This window comes from Pogona vitticeps, chromosome 2 (assembly GCF_051106095.1).
Source record: "Pogona vitticeps strain Pit_001003342236 chromosome 2, PviZW2.1, whole genome shotgun sequence".
NCBI lineage: Eukaryota > Metazoa > Chordata > Lepidosauria > Squamata > Agamidae > Pogona > Pogona vitticeps.
The window spans coordinates 160,182,901-160,207,868 of NC_135784.1; the positions used below are offsets into that span (position 1 = coordinate 160,182,901).

Genomic DNA, 24,968 nt, shown 5'->3' on the forward strand with positions numbered 1-24,968 from the left:
TAAGAAAGTGCAGGACAGATGTCGCAAGTGCATTGACTTCCTGGGGGAATATGTAGAATAGTGTGGCAGTTACAGCTTCCTAGCTCAATTTTTTTTCTGGGAAAGGCTCAATACTTATCAGCACCCTCTAGTACTGTATATACAGTAGTGGGCATTCTTAGATTGCATCAACGGAACTTCCTAACATTTTTGTTGTTGTTGTTTAGTTGTGTCCGACTCTTCGTGACCCCATGGACCAGAGCACGCCAGGCCCTCCTGTCATTTTTGTACTTTTCTACAAAGTCAAAAAACACAAAAAAATCTACCCATTATAATTTTCATTATAATTTAATTTTCATTTTTTAAAAAAATAATTATTATTTACCTCTTTCTCAAAAGGAAATAAAACAGGTCCTTTTAGTTACTTTGAAAAAATAATAGCTCACAGCAAATATGAACCAGCCACAACAATTTCATATTTCACCTCTAAAGTTTAAATATATCATATCCCAGCAGTTATAGAAGTACCTACGAGTAATTACTCATGTTAAAAATACAATTATAGTGCAAAGCAGTGAAGCTATCACATTACAACCTTACAGTCACCTTTGTTATGGGGGGAAATATATGAATTAAAAGTAATTCATAATTTGAAATTAGTTATTTCAGAATTGTGGTCCTACTGATTACAGGAAGCTAGAAAAGAGATGGTGGACTAAAATGGACACAACTAAGGAAATATAATAGGAGGAAGGGAAATTGAGGTGTAGAAAGGACTAAAGACAATGGAACTGTATGCTGTTAGTTGAAGGAAAATGAACAAATAAGGAAACAATGGGATTTAGGAGTGTCAGATCAGAAAGTTAGACACCTGAACATTTCCCTAGGAGCCCTATGGAACTTTATAGACCTCTAAGGGGAAAAAAATATCAAAAGCCAGTGTTCATCACCGCTGGGATTTATCCCACTTAATTAAGAGTAATTCCAGAATGAACCAGAAGTAAATATGCACACTATACAATTTACTCCCTTCTTTTTTATATCCTTTAAGTTCTTTTTCCGGATAAACTGAACGTCCAGAAAAATCTCTTTTTCTTCCTTTTATTAAACAAACTTATGAAGGCAGATATGTGTGTGTAACATTGTTCTCTGTCTACTAAATACTGTATCCAAAAACTGTAACTAGGAAAGTTAATACTGTACAACATTCTAGAACTGTAACTATGAGAATAAGCTGAATGGAAAATACGCGCCCACTAGCCAAACTTAATATTATGCTTCAATGTGTAATAAAAAGAGTTCAGCTAAAGTGTTACAAATACTTAATAATAAAAACATTACGTACTACAAAAGCATATTAACTAAGTTACAAAAACTCTCAATTAAATAACATTTATGTAAGTATTTTAAACTATGAAATTAATAGACTAGAGGAATAGTTCCTACCCCTGGGTAACCCAGTTGCTCTTGGACTGCAACTCCCAGAAACATAAGCATAATACGAAATCACACCACCACACAGTCAAAAATCTTACCCCTTACTGCCCTCAGGAGAGTGTTCTCCCCTCGAACACTGCTCTCCTTTGCTCCTTGCCCTGACTATCTTTTCTATCCTAATTTTCCTTAATCTCCCTTTACTGCCAATAATCTCTTTTGCTGGACCTGTAACTACAGGGTCTTCATTCACTGGGGAAAATTTTATAATGGAAAATTCCATTGCTTTTACAACTCCTGTTAAGACATTTCCTGCAAATCAGAATCTGGCACCATGGCGATAAGCATTATCATTTTGACTGCCTCTTACGGAGCCTACATTCACTGGGTTGAAACTACAGGAGTCTACAGTAGTAAAATAAACTAGAGCAAATCATAGGACCTGAAACACTTTAGGTCTTTCATGTTCACCTTTTACATATTAGAAAAGAATTATTTCAAGACATTTTCAATTCTCTGTTTACCTTCACAGCTTTTTAAATCATTTGTTTACCTCACACTTGACTGTTAAGTACTATGGGGAGAGTTTCTCCTGCAAGAGCTTTGCAAGGCAGTGTTATTATACAGTGACCTTGTTTGTATACTTGGCTGAAGCTGACTGTTTGCTTTGCTGCTACTGTGAGTAAAGTGGTGTTCAAGCCCCATTTTTAAAATGTAGTGTACCTTTCCAGAGCTTATTTTTCTACATCTCCCGTAATGAGTTTGAAAATTCTATATATTCAGAATTACACATCTTGACAAGGAAGATGCAGGCCAGGAAGCCATAGCCTCTCAGGAATCCAATGCCAAGGCTTTGGTATACCAAGATACCAAGGTTTTGGTATCTTCAGTGGCTGTGCTGAAGGATAATTCTGTCTGATGCAGCTTCTCTCATCAGAATGTAATGAGAAAGGCCACTGTGGGTTTCCTTTTCCTGCCAATGTAGCTCTTAAAAGTGGACTTGGAAACTCCGGGACCCCTAAAACCCAAGCAGCATTGAAAAAATGACCATATTTCACAAATGGCTGAAACAGCTGAATCTAAGAAGGAAATTAGTGCATGAAGTAGAGCTCAGCCAGGCTGTTCCTGTCAAGTTCCCACAGAAGAACCTGTGAGAGGCTGCCATGTCAGGTATCAACAGCAGAACAAAGTTCCAACACACACACACTTTCTCGGTGGCTGCAGTATCATTTCTATCTTCTGAAGGGGACAGTCAGCCTAACAATTGAGGCCTGATGGCCTCAATTGTTTAGGTGCCCCAAACTCACATCTCTAAATCTATAACAACAACAACAACAACAACAACAACAACAACAACAACAACTACTACTACCACCACCACCACCACCACCACCACCACCACCACCACCACCACCACCACCACCACCACCACCACCAACAACAACAACAACAACAACAACAACAACAACAACAATAATAATAATAATAATAATAATAATAATAATAATAATAATAATGGTGTGACATACACCACATGAGGCTTTCCTCATCCTTGCTTCTGAGAACGAGCAGTCAATGAAGTAGAGGGAGGAAGCTTGAAAACAATAACACTATTATAGTCTTTTAGCAAGAAGAAGAAAAAAAGGTAGGGGAGACAAAGTATTAACAGATTTGTTTCCCTGATGTTTTGTGGATCAAATCCCAGCCTCCTCAGATAAGATTTGTTCATAACCTTTGTTGCAGAGTTTTGAATTTCTGGTTAAAATTCCTTGTTCAAAGCAGTAGAAGTACAGAGACTAAAAGAGAATAGCTTCAAGGAGGTTTCGTTGTTTTTTTAAAAAAATCCCCACTTCTTCCCAAATTGTATGTGAAATTCTATAAACACTGGCTGAACATGAAAAATCTCTTTTGTGTACTTCAATATTTTACTTAATTTTTTGGGGGGGGGAATACTACATTGATGTCAAAGAATGCTTCTTAGAAGGACAGCATTCATCATTAAAAGGATGGGCAGGGTGATTAATTTATGTTTAAATTAAGCTGCTGGGGAAAACAAAGAGGGGGAGATATGTGGCCTTCCAGAAGTTGTTGGACAATATTTCCAAGCTATACCTGATAGTGAAAGACTCATTTGTTTAAACTCAACAGGGTTCAAATCCCCACTGGGCCTTGGAAACTCTCGGGGGGGGGGGGGTGGGACTGGTAAAACTTCTCAAATCTTTCAATCTCTCAACTATCTTGAAAGCCCTGTTAGGGTCACCATAGGTTGGTTCCGATTTGATGGCACAGAAGACACACATGATAAAATACAGAAGTCATCTAATGCATTCATTGTGAACGCCGTTAGTAATTCTTACAGGCTGCCTTTTAGACAATATGTTCATATTTGATTACCTGACATTGTTCTGTTATTTTCTCTGTAACAATTAATAGTAAGTATTTTGCACAAACAATAAATTATTCTTCTAAAACAATAAAAAATAATGATGATGAAGAAAGTCTTATAGGCAGTGCCTTACACTCGACCTATGTACTGTACTGTAAACCACGGGTCAGGGAGAGGAAAAGACAGATCTGCAGAAACGGTTGGACTTCAGAGTGCGTGAAAGAGAAGGGGCAGACCTGTGCTGATATACAATAAAAGTAGAAAAATGGCGTAGAAAAGGGAAGACTGGGAGACAGGAATTGAAATAACACCCTAAGGCTTATAGGGAGAAGGAAACAAGGATAAGATTAAATTAGTTTAAAAGGGAATATAAACCTGCAAAAAAATATTTTTCCCTGGAGTCAGCACCGCAGCATGGCCTTACTGAAGAGCTCAAGAATGAAATGTACATTTTATATTCTTGTCCAGCATATCAGATACTGAAAGAAACGGCACTCTATCTGGACAGTTTGCCACTTGTGTTTTAACTCTTTCTCCATCTGCACAATTATAACTGATTAAAATGCTTCCAAAGGTAGGATTCGCCTTGTAGAGCAAAACGTCAAAGGTGGTCTTACAATATTCGTTTCTTTTGTCAAAGAGGGAACAAAAGCCAGTGGAGCGGGATGTGTCGTTTTGTCCTGGAAAATGGTGGGCAGATAAAATGTTAACCAGCCTTCCACAGCAGAACACTTCTAGTACTACCACATTTCAGTCTATACTGGGAAATGACAAAAGTCACATTTTTAATCTGAGTCAAAGGTGTGTTTTGGGGGGTTTTGCTTTTGCAAATTTAGAGTAATTTCTACTGCCCCAAATAAACTTGCAAGTCCTTAGACAGGATAGGCATACATATTTTGTTCAAAATTCCAAACTCACCATTCTCCTGAGCTTGAAGCTTCCAGCCTGAAAAAAAAGGAGAGCAGTGTCAAAACAACAACAGAGAACAACAATTATCATCATCATTATCATCGAAGATATTTCACCCCGACTTACAATGTAAGAGGATCAACAGCAAAACACAATACATCTCGTCATTGGAATGAGGATAGATAACTCCCAAATGAAGGAACAGTCATTAGTTCTTGATCCTTCCGTTCTTCAAAGACCTTCAGCCATGACCAAGTTTTAAGTTTCTGCTTTGAAATGAAAATCCAAGGTTTCCTGTAGAAGATGTTGTAAGAGTGGGTATGTTGTCTCAAGACCCGAGCCCTACAGACAGGCTAGAGATTGGTCCAGTAATCATTCCCACTACTGGAAACTGGAAGTAGCAAACAATGAGGATCTATCTGCTGCAGGCAGGCAGATTACTGCTCAGGAAGTGACTGGCCTTTTCCTGAGGGTGTCAGTGAACGCATTTGCTTTGTTCAGTTTCTTAAGGTACATGGAAAACAAGAAGTACCAGTGACACTTTTCCGGTGACTCTTGTTCATTATTATAAAGCAACTGTTTCAACTTCCCAAAGAACAATGCATTATAGTACCTCTTAATCCATAAGTAATGCATTTTACTTCATTTTTTCCTCTAGGGCCCAGAGGCCATCTGTGTCTTTTTCTAGGTGCTTTTCCAAGGATCACTAGAATCAAACTTTTCTCTGACATTTTTAAAACACCCAGTTGATGCTGCATGTGTGTACATGGGCCAGAGGCAGCCATTTTTAATTAAAATCCCTGCATATGTGCTACTTGAAGAGACAGAATAATTTCCTATATGCAAAGGTATCAGACAAGGGTGCACTTTTTCCCTTTAGTTGTTCAATCTGTACACAGAACATATCATATGAAAAGACTAGCTTCAGATGGAGGAGTGAAAATTCTTCTGCTGCTTTGAGCCCCTCTAGTAACTCCACAGTAGCGAGAAATGTCTCTGCCTCTCAGCATCATTCACTTGCATGTTCTCACCATGTGCAGAAATATCGAAGTTATTTGCTATCAAACTGTTATTTTCATAACCAATTTTTACCTTTTGTTTGTTTTTAATGGAGGCGGTAGGTTAGAAAAGTTAAGTTTTACACAAACAAGCAAGGGAAATTAATTCTTCTTTCTTTCGTTCTCGCTCTTTCCTTTCTCTCTATTTTAACTGCAAAAGGTCATCCTATTTCTTTAAGCCTTCACAGATCCCCTGTGGGGACATTGCAGGCCCCCGAGATTCCACAGATCAAGAACCGCTGTCCTAGATCAAATCAAGCCTGAGGTATCTATGTAGGCAAAAAAGATGAAACTGAGGCCAAACAAACTGCACCAAAAGTGAAGTAATTAGCAAGCTATGTGTTTGTCTGATTGTCCCTGCCCAAGCATCAGAAATTTGTCCATAAGGAAATGTCATAAAAGTACAAATGGCCACAAAGTGATCATCGGTGTACAAAATGCATGGATCAGCATAGATCAGTTCTTCCTACTTCATACTTTGGAGCAAAGCAGAACCAAAATAAACAAAAAGAAAAACCCCACCCACCTCTCGCTCCTCACTGACACCTGACACTAGTTTCAACCTTGCATCACATAGACACCAGAATGCAGAACCAGTATAAGGTGTACAAAGAAAGTTGAATAAATGCTCAGTGTGTACAAGCTCTAAAGGTACTTTCAGCATGACACGGTATCTTGTGAGTCACAATACACCCGTCAGCCGTTGTGATCTGTGTACAAAAGCTGGTTTTCATAAATTGAGTCTGCTACCACCGCCTTCAGGATGTGACCAGCAGCTACCACGATCCAGTCCCGTTTATCCTTTGTAAAGCAGCCTAACGCCTGTGGAATGTTTTGTTTTAATGGAGATCCATATCAGTGAGATGAAAACCAACATTTGACTAAGTGTCTTTGGTGAAAAGAAAAAGCTCACAGAGTTTCAAAAAATGTTAAAATAAATTAAACCCGAGGATCTTTTGTTCATAACTGTTCCCCTCCCGTTTCTCTCACACCCAGCATGTGGCCTGGATCAGAGCATGTTTATTTTAGCTGAAGTAATTTTTTCCACAAGTACTGTTCACAAGGGTCTGCAACTTGTCATCCCCAGCTATTCCACGGCCATGTTGAAGATTGGATGACGGGTTTCCAGCCAGCCTATTCAAATCCATGACACATCTCCTACAGCAACTTCTTTTTAAAAAGAAGCAAAGACATGATACAGTCAATAAATAAATAAATGGAAAGGAAATAAGAGAAAGGTCAGATCAAGATTTGAGTGACAAAGCAGACTTTAATGGTTGTTCCATAAATTTTTTTTTGAGGCAATGATTTGTATTCTCTAAAGGTTTATTCTAGGTGGGAGAGACTTGTAAAAAGAAGGCAAGTTAGGTAACTTTTCTAATGTTATTCATTCTCATTTTCTCCTGCTTTCTCCTCATATGGGAGATTACTGGTATTTATAAAGCTAGGAGGCAAGTATTCTTCACGAATAGATGCAGAAGATCCCTCTATTCAGATGAACATTGATGGGCAATGGTAGCTCAGGGCTACCGGGTAACCTATACTCAGGCCTACTTTGCTAACCAGGCCGAAGAAGCGCAGGGGTTGCGGGTAATCAGAGAAAGTGAGGTGGGTGGGTGCCCAGTGAGGTAGGGGACGGGAAGGGTTGTGATCCGGGGGCAGGATTGGGGGGAGGCACAAACCAAGCATAGAAAGTGAGGAAGGACCTGTCGAGGGACAAGAAGATGAACAGACATTCAAGAGTAGATTCCCCAAATGATTTTAATTACCAGAAATAATTCAAGTCAAAATGAACATAAATATTGATTTAAATATCACGTGACTTTACATCGATATAAAAAAAGCTGGAACTAGAATCGATACAAATCAGCAGTATGAGCAAGCCCTAAGTATCATGATAATATCTGATTGCAGGGTAACACTACAAATGCTAAGTTAAGAGGGAAAATTAAATGCAGAAAGTCTGTCAGGGTCAGACTAGACCTTAAGAGAAATGCTTATTCTTATGATAAACCTGTTTCCCATGTCAACATGGGATTTCCTCAGAGCCACATATCTCAGCAATGAGAACTGCAAATTAAGTTCTTGTACCTTCCAATAATCAGTCACAAAACAAAATGCAGGTTACTAATGAAGGAAAGTAATACCTACTATATTCAGATGTCTTTCAGCAACTGAGGGAGCACCTCTGCAAAGAACATGGTAAATGTATACCTTAATTTGACTGTAAGACGTGCCCCCTTGCAGATGCAGTTTCCTCATCCTTTCTTAAAGCAGATATTCATAACAATGATATTGTGCACTGTGCCAGCATTATCACTAGCATCAAACTTTTGAACAAGCACGCCATAGGAAATCTACATGAAAACTCCTTCACAGAAATCTTAAGAGTCAACAATCACAGCTGGAAGGAACCCAAGAGGACATCTGAAATAAATAAAAAATCCCAAAACAAACATCAGCATTTTTTGTGCCACATGTAACATAGGGGCTACCAGAGCACTTCTTGTCGGCATGGTCAAGATAGCTGCAGGTATTATATCCAAGTTGTATTACTAACACACTGCTGGAAAAAGGGCAGGTTTTTTTTATTATTATCATTATCATTTGGGCTGAAGTCAAATGGACTTTAATCCAAACCCAAAAGCTTTTGGATTGGTGTGTATATCCGCTGCCTCTATCGCCAGACTGCTCCAGTGATGAGCACCCATCAGCTGGCTGCTGCTCTTCTCAGCTGGCTCCCAGTGCCTGCACTACAGCCTGGGTCCCCTGTGCCCCATGTGAGGAGAGGGGGCTCCAGGTGAGAGAGGCCTGGGCAGGCAATCAATCAATCAAGCAGGGTGGATGGGTGGGCGGATAAGGCAGGGAACGCAAGCAGGTGGTAAGGAGAGCGGGTGAGCAGGCAATGCAGGGAAGCGTGGTGCTGGCTTTCTCAGCAAGTGGCCCATTATGCTTTTTTTTAAAAAAAATCACTGCTATCCGGAATAGCACTATATCAGATAGCAGAAATTTTAAAAAGAAGGTGGACAGGGGCATTCACTTATGCAGAATCAATTCCATTAACTGATTCCACATCTTCGCTAAAATAAACAGAACCTAGGGAGAGGAACAAAATAACTCTCTGACACACATAAGAAAACTATCCCTTTTCAAATTAATCCACGCGTGTACATTCTTTGTGTAAACACCCAAATTTAAATTGATGCAAAACACACTAAGCTCAATTTAAATAGGTGGTTTTTTTTGTTTGTTTTTTCAGTAATGGGACCAGGCTCTTACTTAGTATAGAATTCTCTTTGAAGAGTTTTCAGAAACTACAGCTGGTGCACAATATTGCTTCTGCAGTGTTTTTAGCAGCCTGATATTTGGAGCCTGTTATTCCAAAACTAGAAGCCACTTCTGTCAGATTCCAGTTTGATTCTTAGAGTTAAAGCAAATGTGCATTTTTTCCCTCTTACAACATTTTCCCTCTGGGCATGCAAATCATTCAGAGTTATGGGTGTGTGGCAGTATATAGGCCAAGAGGTTGTGCTATCTCCTAGCTGACCAATTACAAAATAAGGTCAGCCTAGTATGCCTTCTAAGGCAATTCTGCTTCTAATGATGTGCTAACTGTATTGTCTAATTCAGCTGTGAGTCCCCAGAAGCTGGTTAATATATTTACAAATCTAAAAAGTTTGGCTCCAGGGATCTAAGCAATGCCCACAGCATTTTGTCCACTCATTACAGTACAACCATCAACCATGGGGCAGATCCCAATCTTTATTTAATGGATTATCTAAGGCCAGGATGGCATCACACCCTCCCACACTTTGCTTATGAATATAAACATCCTCTGCCATTCCCACCTCATCACCACAATACGGCCTATTGCATATTGGTCAAGTCCCCCATCTGCATGTTGAGATTTTGATCTGAATATGCAATAAATATAAATGTTTTATAGTAGAAGCTAAAATGGCTGATTTTACCTGAGTCATCTACCAAGTGGATGCAGGTGAGTACCAAGGTTTAAGACTTGATGTTGTACAGCTGTAGAAAAATGATGTAACCTTATATAAGTGAAAAATGTAGTAATGCATTTTGTCATTGGTCTCAAGAATGTATAAAAGGCATGTGTAACGGGGGCATCTTACCTGCTGTAAATCAGATCACTAATTTCTATGCTATGTGTTGTATCATGTTATGCTGCCAGTCAAATGTCTATGCTCTCTGTATATTTGTATATAACTAAGGTGAATTTTACACTCTCAGTGTTATAGTGTCTTTGCAACCTGATATCTCCTAACTCTGCTTTTGTCCAAAATGAATACATTAACAAATTCTCAACATGATGGACACTAAAGTACGGGGGCACTTAGGGCATACAGTATTTAGTCTCACGTCGCAAGGGGTCTTGTTATAAAATAAGGATGACTCCACATATACTTCATATTTACTATCTCTGCAGACAATTACAGGGGAAAATAAGGAAAGCCATGTGCTGGCATTGAGTTTGTGAGAGTGGTTACCTGTGTGTGAATTAGAGCAAGGGTGGGGAATATCCAGAAGGAAAGGGAGTCAATTTATTGTTGAAATATTTCAAGTGCCCTTAAAATAGATTAGGAGAAAAAGGGAGATACCTAAAGGACAAGAATCTGGTTCCAGTCAATTCAGGTGACAAGAATTTGTTTACTCAACTCACAAACTCTGTCCCTCATTGAAATCCAATCGGGGCTGTGGCACCATTTCATCTGGTGTGTGTTCAAAAACACTCTTATCTGTCCTGGTCTAGACTTGTTTTCAATCCAGTATTACCCAATATGGGGAAATAACTTCACATTTCTCTGATTTTTCCATTGCATCTCTCTGCTCAAAAACTGCATGCCCCAATATGGATGCCCAACAGGTTGAGTGCCAAAATATGCAACTTAGTTTGAACATAGGCAAAATGTGTACGCATGGAAAAATGATGTATGCAAAGAAATGCAAAGTTTTGAAAGACCCAATTTACTGATATAGAAGCGAGATGGAACAGGTTAATGATTACACGGATAAGTGACACAGGTTGGAAATACAGTAGACCGATTCATCCAGTAGCTTGATTTACAAACCCAAATAAGGGTTTAAGAAAATCAGTGGAATAATTTAAACTGCAATGTACATTAGCCTTTGGCAGGATAAATCAAGGAAGTTTCAGTAGCCTTGGGCTTTGTTCTCCTTGCTTTCCGCTCTGTTTCTTTTCTGCCCATGGGAAATGTTCTTCCCAAGCCTATAACCTCAGGTGTAATCTGTGCCATAGTCCTTTCTGCTGCATACATTTTGCAACAGGAAGCAGGAAGGAAACAGTCTTCTGTATAACAAGGGCTAGCCAGTACTCCAGCCACCATTTAACAAGGGGGGGGGGAATAACACAGTAGCCATGGCAATAAATAATCAGGAAGTAACCTTGCAGGATTGTTAGCATGATGTTTATGTTCCTTATCCTGATTTTTTAAAATATATTAATCACACAGTTTGAAATGTTGGCCAAGGGTCATTTTCCTGCTTCTCCAGAGCAGGGAAAAGAAAAAGAAAACACAGGAGCACACACTCCATGTGGTATAGTACTTGGAGTTATGAATTCATGCTCTGGAGACACACCTGAACAGGCCATTCAGAAATTAAGCTCATTGGGTGGCCTTGGGTTGCAGTAAAATATGGAGGGGAAGGACTGTAAAAAAAAAAAATCAGTTTTGTGTAAATCACCATCAATCAGTTCCCTTAGGATCTAATCAAAAGTTAAGGGGACTGTGCAGTGCTGTGTCCTGATACTAGAATGTTTTCTCTCTAGACATGCAATTCCTTTAAAATGCAATCAAAATTGCAAATGAAGCCTATCCCCAACAACAACAACATCCAATCACAAAGCAAAATAAGCAAAACCTATTTGCAAAATATGGAGTGAGCCATGCTCCTGCTGTGACAGGCAGATGCCTTTTATAACTACTATAAGGAACTATGCTTGTAATAATGTGTTGGTAGTGTCCTCTAGTTTGGGCCTCACTTTAGGCCATCAAATAAATAGGCTGAAGAGTTATAGTTAAGGATATGCATGGCATTGGCGATATATTCTTTCTTTTTTAACACGAAAAGGCTTGGGTTCTTTGGAGTCATTTCATTTGGGTTTTTTTTCCCATTCATTTTTCTGCCACTAGTCCAAAAAAGCCCTATTTCAACAAAGCAGGGGAATGGCAGCAGAGAGTCAATCTACTCTAAAACCAAGCAACCGAAGTTACTAGAATATGGGAAGATTTCTCTCCCCATTGCCATTTGTTTTCTCTTACCTTCTTGAGTCAAGAAGGCAGAAGGCAGCAAAAATAATTCAGAAAATACATAAAAGACATAGGTGGTGCAGGCTTACTGGCGGCATCAGCAGAGGTAATCCAAAGAAATGACCACCTCCCCCTAAAAAAGGAACAAAACAAAAAAAGGAGAGGGCCCAAACTGGAGGCACATAGGTAGGCAGGCAGGCAGGCAGCACAATCCAGGATGGAAGGCACTGAAAGGGTCTGACACTTCCAAGGAACGACTGAAGCAAATAAAGAGCTCACTAGGTTCCAACCAATCCAGATCCTTTTACAGATTCAGAATTCCCACTCCAGGCATTGTTGCAGTAGAAGAACATATCGTCTGAACTGTGTAGTGCTGACATTACCCTGTCCTGATCTGGGGGTGTATAACTTTTTGGCATGGCCACTCTCAGAACTGTGAGGCAACATGGCCAGAGCCTGCTCCTGGTAGATGGAGACTTTAGGATCACCTTGCCTGCCTCTGGTCAAGCCAAGAGGTAGGATACAGCTGTTTCAATGAGAAATAGGCGAAGTTAAGTTTATCTCTGTTTTACGTTAACCTCATTTCCAGTGCTTACCTTTAGCTGGACCCTATCCTAAATCTTTCAGTTTACATTTAGTCGTTTATTGTGTGGCTGCTTAAACAAGTATCTCGGAACTCAAAATCACAACTTTTACCATGATGAAATTCAGTAGAAAGCTCTTAAATGACCGGGGAAGGGCAGTTTACATTATCTGATATTTGTATGACAAGATATGTGATGGATGCACACACAACAATGGATATTTCCTTTACAAAGATGAGATCTAGCAACAGCCCACCAGTGTAGGCTGTAAATAGCTGTTCAAAAGCGTTGAAGCTTGCCATTAAATGCACTGTACTTTCTTTTAGCTTAAAATAGGTGGGTTGGGTGTTTAGGTATCTGGTTGCAGAGCCAGAGTCTGGGAGTTTGATCCCCCCACTGTGCCTCCTGCAAGTATAGCCGCCCTATGTAGTCATGGGCAAGCTGCCACACTCCCAGGAGGCCCCCAGAAGAAGGGATGGTAATCTACTTCAGTGTACAGTATTTTGTGTACAGTATTTAAGCACCATGTTTAAATTAAAATGAAATATTTCCACTTCATTCTCCTTTGGTCGTGCCTCTCTTGGACTGCTATTTGCAGTACTTGGTGCTGCAGTTTATGAGAGATATCAAGAAGTTAGAGCTGGCCTCCTCTGGACACATTCCATGATAAACAGTTGAGAGAAACGGGTATGTTTAACCTGGGGACGAAGAGACTGACAGGATGTGATAGCTGTCTTCAATTATTTGACAAGGGGGTGCTGATAAATATTGAGTCTTTCCCAGAAAAAAACTTGAGCTAGGAAGCTACAAATTTCAGGGTGCATTGGCCAATTTGTCTGTATTTAATGGTGCAAAAATCAACTACCTATGATTTTAACTCATCTTTCATGTTCAGGTCCAAAGTGAACATGACAGCACCTCCAGAAAAGTTCAGTGGCCTGGTTCTGAGTGCAAGTTGAGGCAAAACATCAAGGAAAAACGTCGAGGAAAGTTCTCCAAAGGTGCCATCCTGTTGCATGACAATGCCTCGTCACACACTGCAGGTGAAACAATGGCAAAACAGACACGACAAAAAAGGCATAATAAAAACACTGGTAGACTGTGCAAATCGGAACTGTGAAGGTCAGTTTCTCAGCACCGAACTTAACCATCTGAATTGGGCCCTACAGGCAAGTGGCTATTCCAAGAATGAAATCAAAAGAGCCATCAAACCAAGAAAACACCAAACTGAAGAGGAAAAACAGCCACCAACTTAGATACTTTTATTATTACAGCATCAAGCCATATACATAAAACAAAATTAAATGCAGAGCTTCAAGTACAGACATATACTGCAAAAAGCCAAATAAAATAAGTAAAAAATAATAAAACTACTAATATAACAATATAAGACCAATGTCTAAGGGTCTGGCTATCTATTCTGGCTACTATGGCATGCTGCCCAAAATTTCGCTACCAGTTCTGTAGTAATCCGATTTTGATCAATTAATAATTGGTTATGGTAGTCCGAGTCTGACTGGCTTGTCATGTCTTTTGAGGTGTAATATATTTCCCTCGAATCTTGTTATGCGTGTTACATCTGAGCATCATATGCTCAATGGATTCTATCTCACCAGATCCACAAGGGGAGAGTCTCTGTTCCCTCGGGATCTTCTTAAACTTGCCTTCCAACACCGCTGAGGGAAAGGCCTCACATCTAGCCAGAGTAAAGGCTTTCCTAAACTTATATGTCTCAAGCTGTGATAAATAGAGACCATGGGGAGCAAGTGATATTTGTGCGTGTCTATTGCTCTAAAGTTGGGGCATCTACCAAGATCTACCTGTCTTTCCATGTCCACTATTCTCTGTATAAGGGTTGATTTCGCTTCATCCCATTGCATACTCAGTATTGCTTGTGGAGAGAAGCCCATAACTTGCAATTTGTTTAGGACCGCTTTCAACCACTTCGACTGGAAATTGTCCTCTAGAAGTAGATGGGTTAATCCCTGTAACTGATAATTTATTTAAAGACAATACTGAAGGGAGGCTAGTGTAATTTTGGCTACCATTGTTAGTGAGCCTGTCTCTAAATGAATTTGTGCATTTGGTACGCATCTTGGAACTTCAAGAATTGCTCTAAGGAATTTAGTCTTAACCCGCTGTACTGGATCAAAACAGTTAGATGGAGGCCCTATAAAGGTGCCATAGAGCATCTGGCTGAGCACCTTTGTCTGAAAGAGTTTTTGGGCTGCTGGAATATATTGACCCCCTTTAGAATAGTAGAACCTTAAGATGGCATTTGCTATTTTTTCCCCTTGGGTAGCTGCATATTGTATATGAGCCCTTCTGTCCCCAGTGGATTGAAGGGCCATACCTAGATATTTAAAACAGGAAACCTGTTCGAGAGGTTGCCCATTTATAATCCAAGACCTTTTTTTTGTCTTCTACCAAAGGCCATAATTTTTGTCTTTTGATAATTTATTTCCACCCACAAAGAAAGTATTTCTGCCATACATCAAAGGGGTCACGGACAGCATGGGGAAACTTTTGAAAAAACACAACCTACAAACAGTATTCAGACCCACCACAAAAATACAACAAATGTTACGATCAGCAAAGGACAAAAGGGACCCCCTCACCACTGAAGGAGAGTATACCAGATACCTTGCAGTTGTGGACAGGTATATATTGGAACCACAAAATGCAGCATTCACACTAGAATCAAAGAACATGAGAGACACTACAGACTAAAACAACCAGAAAAATCAGCAGTAGCTGAACATGCCCTAAAACAAGCTGGACATGAAATTCTATTTCAAAATACTGTACTGAAGTACTGGACAACACCAGCAATCATTATGTTAGACTGCACAGGAAAGCCATTGAAATCCATAAATATCAGCAGAGCTTCAACAAAAAAGAAGAAAGTCTAAAACTTAACAAGACCTGGCTCCCAGCACTGAAAAATACAGCCTGCAGAAGGTCAATGAACTCTACTCAGCCACAAGGACTGGTGATCATTGCACAAAAAAGACCAGCTATACACCCGTCAACCACAGTGACGGATAATCTCTCCCCCTTATCACAACAATACATTCACAACAAAAATACACTGATCACCCTATCTCCTTAAAAGGACAAAAGCTGTTCCCACAGCTATAAATACTCACCTATCCAACAAACAGCAACAGAGCATGGACAGAGTTCCTACTCCAGTCCTCTGAAGATGCCGGCCACAGAGACTGGCAAAATGTCAGGAAGAACAACCTTCAGAACATGGCCAAGGAGCCTGAAAAACCTACAACAACCATCAAAACTGACCTCCTTAGGCTTTCAAGTGATGCCCCATCCACCCTATTCTCCCGACCTGGCTCCTTCTATTATTTGTTCCCCAAACTAAAAACAAAACAAAACAAAAAAACCTAAAGGGACAACGATTTGGGTGTGTTCTGGAGGCAACTAATGTTGCAAATGAGTGGTTACACCAGCATCGGAAGAATTTTATTTGCAGTGACTTAAGAAGCTGCAGGACAGATGTTGCAAGTGCATTGACTTCCTGGGAGAATATGTAGAATAGTGTGGCAGTTACAGCTTCCTAGCTCAATTTTTTCTGGGTAAGGCTCAATACTTAGCCCCCCCTCGTAGTACACTGGAAAATGGAGCACACTTGTTTTCTGTGTCCATTCTATGGTTCTGTTCTATGATTTTCTGTACTCTTCATATATGCAGCATTAGAAATGGGAATGAACTACTGATTTGGCAGTTTGCAATGGGTTGTTTGACCAAAAAACACACGAACAGGTGTTCGGCACTTCCCAGCCCCACCTCTCCTCCAGCAGGTGCCCACTTAGAGGCAGTTTGAGGGTTCAGTATTTTGCTCCAACATTTTATCAAAGAACGCACCCACTCTCTTTGGTTTAGAAATGGGAGTAACATTTATTGGGGTATTCAACAACAGTCCAGTGTCAACAAAAGCATTCCAAACGTTCTCCTCTTTTAACAATGGGTCTGAAGGGGGGGATTCTAATCATCTACTTTGAAAGGGTTTTTACCATGGCTATTCCAGGGTCCGGGCCACTCTGGTGGGGTGTCGCCGTTCAGTAGTAGTCCCTCCTCTCCTTCCAGTGGGAGGATTGTGTCTTCCTCTCGAACGTCCACCCAGTCACACTCCCTGGGGGGGGGGCATCTCCCACGGGACTCCAGGAATTCCCTCTGTCGGTTCTCCCAGATTCACCATTCTAATCTCTCCCTTCGTTCTCTTTCAACTCTCTCTCTTTCCTCCTCCACTCCTTAGTTTCTCGCTCACCCCAATATGATGGTTTGTCTTCCAGGATGGGGGAACTGGTGGGGTCTGGCTCTCTCAGTGGTTGGTGGGAGGGACGGCACTCCCAAGAGTGGGGTTTCTCTCTCTCTGTCTCCCTCCTTCTTACAGGCAGTGCCCTGGTTTCCCTGCCCCGCCTCTGCTAGGCACTACCTCTGAATGCACACCCATTAGAGGAGGCAGGGGTGGGAAGCACCAATACCTGTTCAGCCAACAAACTGATGTGAACCACCAGTTTAATATTCAAATTTGTTATTCAAATGTTTTAAAAAGCAGGCTTGTTTTAATGATGTCTGAAAATATTCAAAAACTCATCAGAGGCTTGTCCAAACCCCCAGGAACTGACAGCAATCCTGTATAGCCCTAGTAGAGAGTCATAGGCGCTTACCAAGGGTTTCCACTGACCCACTTCTGAATTCTCAGCAAGCCTCATCTCTACCTCTTCTGAGGGCGGGCCTGTTTCAGTTCCCAAAGTCTGCTGTTAGAAGGAAGGATCATTAATTAACGCAGCCATGACGTCTAGATTTGCAGGGCTCTGAAATTAGAGGCATCTGTTGTTCTTGTTTGTCCATTGCTTCTCTGGAGGAGGAAGTGAAGGGACAGGAAAAATCTAAACTGCCCTGCCCAAGCCTCAGTTTATTGGAAGTATCCTGAAGTAAGGGATTAGGGCTGGATAAATATGTGTCATGAAGATTTTTTTTAAAAAAAATATCCTTTCCCCTGTACTATAGATATATGGTGCAGGATGAAGGAAAAGCAAAAGATCTATCATCTGAGCTTCTCCCTTTCCAGATGTTCCTTCCCCCACTGTATGCCAAGAAAAACAGGAGCCTACATATACCATAGGAAGAGATTAAGCTTGCTAGTACTTGGTCAGATCAGCCAATCCTGTCTTGTCTGCTCTGGTGACCAGAGAAATCTACCCTAATCTAGCTGCTGGTATGAAAGGCATTAGGCATATCTTTCCATGCACTTTTACGTGGCTTCCCTGAAATGTCTGTGATTTTTGCTGTGATCTTAACCTGCTGCACTTCTTACACTTGCCTCCGATTCTATACCTGTATGTATTCCTGGATGAATCACAGGGGAGGGAAATTGGGTGTTCTGATTTGTGGTAAACCGGGCAGAGGAAGATATGGCCCTTGGGCGTCCAGCACACTAGATGAGGGAAAAGTAGAATAGATGTTGATTCTCCAGGACGTCTTGATGGCTTTTGATACCACTAATCATGGCAGCCTGTTGGACAGACCCTGTGGAATAGGAGTGGGAGGCGTTTATGCACAGATCATACCAGGATTTCTTCCCACTCTTTTAAATAAAGCACTTCTCTTTTCAGAGATCAGCAGTCTCTTTAAAAAAGTACATCACAAAAACTTCAAAAACTTGTAGGAAGAAGAAACACTTTAAATTTATCATGCCCGCTGGGTCTTTCCTCTCTCCTTGGTTTTAATAGATTCACACTAAATCAAAACCTGCTGATAGACGTGTGTGCCAATCCACCTTGGAAACCAATTTTCTTACCACTAACAATCTGGAGGGGAGCCCTAGAAATGACTTTCTCAGCTAAATATTTGCATTGTTTTGTTTGTTTGCATGTTGAGTGCGAAATTGAAAGCTTCTGACACAGCCGATTACTACTCATCCATTTCAGAAATCAACTCTCCCTACAGTCCTTCCCAACGCCTTAAAAAAATCTTGCAGAAGCTCTATCAAAATTATATTTTCTGCTGAATGTGTTTGATAATAAAATAGCACTAAACTGAAAGCTGAACTCTGTTTTTAGTACGTAGTGAGGAGGAGAAGCAGTGGCAGCAGCAACAAAATAGATTTTTAAAAAGCATGGAAAAGCTACTTGTTGTCACCCTTGATGGCACAAAACAGAGAGCAAATACTCCACATGGATGAGAACTGTATCATCGCTCCTGCCCTTGCAAATAGTTTTAGATATGTCAGCCAAAGTTAGATGTCACATTTGGTTTCTAGTAAACAAGGGCAGGGCTGTACATAATTAAACCCATGAGCTCCCATGGTGGCTGGCTCTATCTGTATTCCCTCTTTCACTGTATGTATGTTTTAATAAAAAATTGCTAGAAATGGATGTTTCCTTGTATATGACTATTTTCTAACATCAGTTTGCCTTCTTTTTCATTTGAAGTGTGTTGTCAGAAAATAGCAAGGTTGAATAGCATAAAATGATGTGCGCATCCTTTTGTGGCATTAGACTTAGAGCACAAGTACTCGATATCCACTGTATTGCACAATGCCACCATCTAGAGGAAAATCAGAAGCTTTACATGGATTGTAAAGTGATCCGTTTCCCTTTCCACGCCAGTTTCTGTTCTGCCACCTATAGCTTGAGTGACAGCAACACTGGATTTTCATAATAACATTATAAAGCTATCCAGCCACACACTGAGCCAAGCACATGCGTCAGTCCTGTTATGGAGCCTGTCTTTTTTCTCCTACCCATCCCCACAGAGATGATACAGTTCTATGATGGCTTGGAGGCCTTTTTTTCACAGCCTACAACTCAAATAATATTTCCACAACTCTGAAAACAATGAGGACAGCAATATACAAGTGATGCCTCAATCTCAACATGAGGAGAAAGAGTCTCCACAGATTGAGGAGGAACAATGTACTCACCCACAGCCACCTTCCTCTCTGCACCAGAGAAAGAAAAAAAATCTACGTGGAATCCTCCTGAGGTTTGGGACAAAGAATTGGATTTCTATACTGAGTGCTGTCATCACTGTGCCCAGGCTGGGATGATCAGCAAGGGACAGTATTGATAATAAAACCTCAGTCAGACAGAGCACGCCGCAGCCTCCAAAACAATCCCAGTGTCATCAAAGAGGTAGATAAAGATGGAGTGCTCTGGTTGTCATGGAAAAGTTGAACTACGTCCAAGATGCTGAGAGACCATTGTCCAACTCTAAATTTAGTCAGCTCCCAACCAGAGACCCAACTGCCAAATATCAAAAGGAATTACAAAACCTTATGAAAAATGTCTCAGAAAATACATGTCAAGAAAACCAGAGTAACACACAAAAACTTCAGCCAGCTACCTCTGTCTGCTGCCCAAAATACACAGATTGGGCAACCCTGGTAAGCCCATTGTAGCAAGCATTAATGCCACCACTTTGGAGATGTCTAAATACTTGGGATCCATTCTCAAACTTTATGCCACCAATGCATTCTCTCTTATGTAAGGGATACCACAGACTTTCTAAGGAAACTGCGGCCATGGTGGATGTTTACACTCTCTACACATCCCGTCGACTACAAGCTGTCAGGAATACTGTTCAAAATGAGGACAAAGCCCACCTTGCCACCACCCGCTGTGACTTCATGCTCACACACAACTAATTCACCTTTGACAATAAAAGCTACCTCCATATCAGCAGAATTGCCATCAGCCCTTGTATGGCTCCACAGTATATCATATAGCAACATTATTATTCATTTCTGCCATGGAACAATGCTTTCTTAACATTTGTACAACTAAATGCCACTAGTTGTCACCTTTAGCCCACAAGTGAGAGCACTCACACTGCAAATTGCAGTGTTGTATTACCAATTTGAGTGCCATAAAACATAAGGGTAGGGAATAACTTAATAATTTTGTTTTGTTGTTTAGTTCTGTCTGACTCTTCATGACCCCATGGACCAGAGCATGCCAGGCCCTCCCGTCTTTCACTGCCTCCCAGAGTTTGGTCAAATTCATGTTGGTAGCTTCGATGACACTGTCCAACCATCTCATCCTCTGCCATCCCCTTCTCCTCTTGCCCTGACACTTTCCCAACATCAGGGGCTTTTCCAGGGAGTTTATTATTAAAAGTGACTCTAAACAGGCATATTTTAAAACTCTTTTGAATACCAAAACTGAGGGGATCAGCTTCACATACTGGGTAATAGGAAGTTCCACAGAGTAAGTGGCTTCTGAACAAAAGGCACCGTCTAAGTGATCTTAAATCCAGAGCTTAGAAAACTTACTTATAGGAGGTTAAATACAATTGTTCATTCCAGCTGGAGTCAATCTATTGAATTAATGGGACTTCCCAGAGTGCTGCCTTAAAATTCAACCGCTCTACTCTAGATAGTACTAACAATTGGATTTAGCTCTTGGACTACAACTTCCAGAATCCCCATGGCTGAGGAGTTCTGGGTGTTGGGAGTCCAAGAAAGTAGATTAACAAAAACCACAAACTGAATAGTGTGAAAGGGAACGGCAATGGCATGGGGATCATTCATCTGTGCACTTTAGTTCCACCTGAGGAACAGCCTCAAGGGAGGGCTGAGAGCTCAAGTTACAGCTTCATATTGATTGGCAGGGCAGGACTTGGCTGCTGATTATGGGAAGAACATTCTGCCCAAACATTCCAATTGGCTGCTGATAGTCCTCATACCAGCACTATACACTGGGTGAAAGAAAAGTCAAGTGAAAAAGAATGGGCGGGTGATATTTTTGTGTGCCCCTCCTTTGTTGGAACAAATCATTAATTTTGAAGAGACTCTTTTCTGGAAGCTGCTGAAAGACTACAAAAAGAGCAGGAAAGTGTCTTCCACTGGGTTCTTCATTGGTTACAAAACAAAAGTACCATCCCTACATTTAATATTTAGAACAGATATTCTTGATTTGGTTTCTCCAAATATGTTGGACTTCAGATTCCATAAAGACAATCAAAATGGTTGGACTGTTAGAAATGATGGCATTTGTAGTCCAATACATCTGAAGGAGATCCTTTCAGGAAAGGATGAACTACAGTATTATCTACTATCACAACCCATCCTTCCATCAATCCATTCATCTTTCATATATTTATTCCACAAGCACAAAAACATTAAAACATTCCACCAAAGGAGATTAAAGACTATTGGGGAAAAAAAGCCACCTCAACAGCCAGAATCCTGTGAGTGATTTATGTGTGCCTAAGTTAAATTGGGTCACTCACTATGATGAATTGCAACTAACTAACAAGGTGCCAATCTTATTATGAAGAGGATGATTAGACACTTGTAGAATATTGACAAGCTTGCACAATTGGATGAGTGCCTAATAATGCAACTGGTTCCTCCTAAGGCAGCAGAAATTCACAGAGGTGATTTATGCTGTTTAATTCATGCATGCTTCAATCACCAATATGGAAACATTCTTTACAAACAGATCAAACACAATAAAAATGCTTTAAAACCACTTTTGTACACCCAAGGCCATATGGAGCAATGTTGTCTTGATGGCTGGTTGAAACTCAAGATTGTGGCCGCAACAGAGAGCTTCACATAAAGTACTGAGCCACACTACCCAAACTTTCCTGGTGTGAGTGATTTCCAAGAGATTCAAGTGCAATGCTGGTTGGGGAAATCTTTCTGTCTGGTCCCCCCTCAACACTGGGAGCCTGTCTTCCCCTTCAGCACACCAGGGAGTTGAAAACCAAAAGCCAACCTTGTGACACAGTGATTAAACTGCTGTATTGCAACCAAAACTCTGCTCACAAACTAGAGTTCAATCCCAGGTAGCCAGCTTGAGGTTCATTCAACCTTCCATCCTTCTGAGACTGGTAAAATGAGTACCCAGCTTGCTGGGGCTGGGCAGGCAATGCGTAACCTGCATAATTAAAAATTATAAGCTGTCCAGAGAGTGTTTTAAGTCAGTATATAAGCAGCACACTTTGCTTTCTAAGGTAGGAAAACTCAAATGCCTGCAAAATGTTCAGGATCCTGAGGCAAGGCATTTTCTTTAGTAGCAATAACTCTCTTTCTCCTCTGAGTGACAAAACAAAAATTCATTATTAAAGACATTACAAAAGAAAAAGTTCAAAAACAAATTAAAACTTCAAAGAAAACCAGAAAAATATGAAACAAATCCATAATCAAGACTATAAGAGACTAAACAATTGTAGAATAGCCCTCACAAAAACCAAGCTATCCTACACTAATACTTACAATACAGTAAGTTTGTCACATGGTCCCAGAACATATACAGAGTATAACTACTACTACTACTACAACAACATTCTTCTAAGAGAGACTAGGCAGAACTGCTCTATTTACTGAGATACTTTTATACCCGTCACCCACCTTTCTTGAGCTTTGATACCATCCCACCAATCAGGTCCAAAGTTAGCTTGAATCTTCTAGAAGGGAATAACTCCCCCCCCCAAAAAAAAAAACTATGCTCAACACACTCTTCACCTCCCAGTGGCCCAGGTGAAATAATTTTTATTCCTAGGGCCTTTTTGACCTTGGTTCTCACCAGATTACAGCCAGCTGCAAATTGTCTCCAAATTAACAGGAACTTGTTCTGCCCTCCCTTCCACTTCACTTGGACACAAGGCAACAGGCCCAGATCCTAACAGGGCAACTGGAACTGATCAACCCCTTTTGGCCAATTCCTTCACAAAAGCTCATCAGCAATGGAATCAGCCGGACTTCCCTTGAAATCAAGGTACTACAGAGGAAGTTTTTGTCTTGTGGTCAAAGCTGAGACTATAGACTATCCCATGCATCCACTCTCTTCAATAATTAGCAGTCATATCATCAGAAGAGAATGGATACTGTACTTCCAGCAGTGATGGGGGCAGAGAAGTTCCTGGAGAGTTAGCTACTGGGCAACCGTAGTAGCAGTGGTGAAAAGTGACCCGGGAAGCAAATCTTTCACAGCTAATTCTTGTTATTACTGTGCAGAAAATGGTAAATTGTTTCTAAATATTTGATACCTTGAAAATCCTACTATGAGAAAAATGTCCTTTGAAAATTCTCCACTCAGTTTGCTGGCCGCTAGTGAAACAGGTTGGTACAGTTTGGTAAGATTTTGTCAGAAAATCTCTGTGGTAAAATGGTAGACAAATTCAGAACACTTGAAATTTATCAGGAAATGCTATCTATCAGCTCCAGTTACATTGCTTTCAATACATTTCTATTTTAATATTGTTTTTTAAAATAATAATCTGTTTGCTAAATTGCATTTGGATTTTGTACATTTTTTTGTTTCTAACTTATCCCTACTTTCAGTCTTACTGTGAGCTGCCTTGAATCCATTAATGTATTGATTAAATAAACAGTAAAATAAATAAATAAATGAACAAACATGATATGACAGCTGTATAAAAGTGACAACTGAGGAAACAACAAATGTCTTGTCTGTTCATGAGAGCTGAGTATTGGTGTGTGCACTTCTGCCCGGGTTGCCCATGGGCAAAACAAACAAACTAAAACCCAAGGCCAATAGAATTGAGAAGGATTTATTGGTTCCAGTTTCATTGGAGTAAGTTTCAAACTGGCGGAAGAAAAGCAATGATCTGTGTTGCAAATGTCTGTAGTTATAGAAAAGGAGAGGAGTCTGACCATGCCTCCTATTAGCGACCAAGGCAATACTTCTCAACAGAGACAGAAGGTTAACGTGTGATTTTAGCAAATCCATTTTCAAATGTGAAAAAAGGAGGTGTAAATCTTAAAATAAACTTTAGAACAGGATGTATCTGTCTGTACATGGACACAAAAGATCCCAATGTATCCAACAGATTGTATGATGTAACGACTGCATTTAGAGCTGAAACTAAGCCATATAGACAGCGGAGTATTCAAGCACTCACCTGCGAGAATGATATGAGAGATAATTCTTAAAATTCAAAGTACTTCCTCTGGGTTTTTTCTTTTTTCTTTTTCAAAACAGGTCCTCTGATGTTCTTTCGATTAGTCTGATGATCAAAGAAAGATAGGAAACTTGGCACCTTTGAATGTTATTTCAGTTGCCGCTTAAACTGTTTTGTCAACTGTAGCATGACATGTAAATAGATAGGAATGCAAAGTCAAACATCAGCTTAACTTTATTACACAGAGGATTTAGTGGAAGTCAGACATTCCCTATCCTGTCTATAGAGGCAGCACCACAGATGGGATTTTGTCATAGTTTGTTCTTGCTCTTGTGTGCCCTCGGATTGGAACCAATTTATAGCAACCCTAATAGGGTTTTCAAGGGAAGTGAGTTATTTCAGGAGTGGCTTTGCCAGTTCCGCTCCTCCA

General features: G+C 40.4%; 1 protein-coding gene across 11 annotated transcripts in view; it reads right to left on the minus strand.

Annotated features, from left to right (window-relative positions):
- Positions 1-23,105, minus strand: part of PECAM1 (platelet and endothelial cell adhesion molecule 1) — a 90,443-nt gene extending 67,338 nt beyond the window's left edge. For 8 of the 11 annotated variants that reach the window (XM_020782542.3, XM_020782532.3, XM_020782522.3 and 5 more), the window contains exons 1-2: positions 4,835-5,286; positions 4,718-4,744 (exon numbers count right to left, since the gene is read on the minus strand). In XM_020782542.3, coding sequence (XP_020638201.3) covers positions 4,718-4,744; positions 4,835-4,868 — 61 coding nt within the window. In that variant the 5' untranslated portion in view covers positions 4,869-5,286. Of the gene's footprint in view, positions 1-4,717; positions 4,745-4,834; positions 5,287-22,889; positions 22,968-23,024 lie in introns of those variants that run through there. The other 3 variants (XM_072991002.2, XM_072990997.2, XM_072990998.2) reach the window with 3 other exon arrangements.
- Between the last annotated feature and the right edge of the window lie 1,863 nt (positions 23,106-24,968).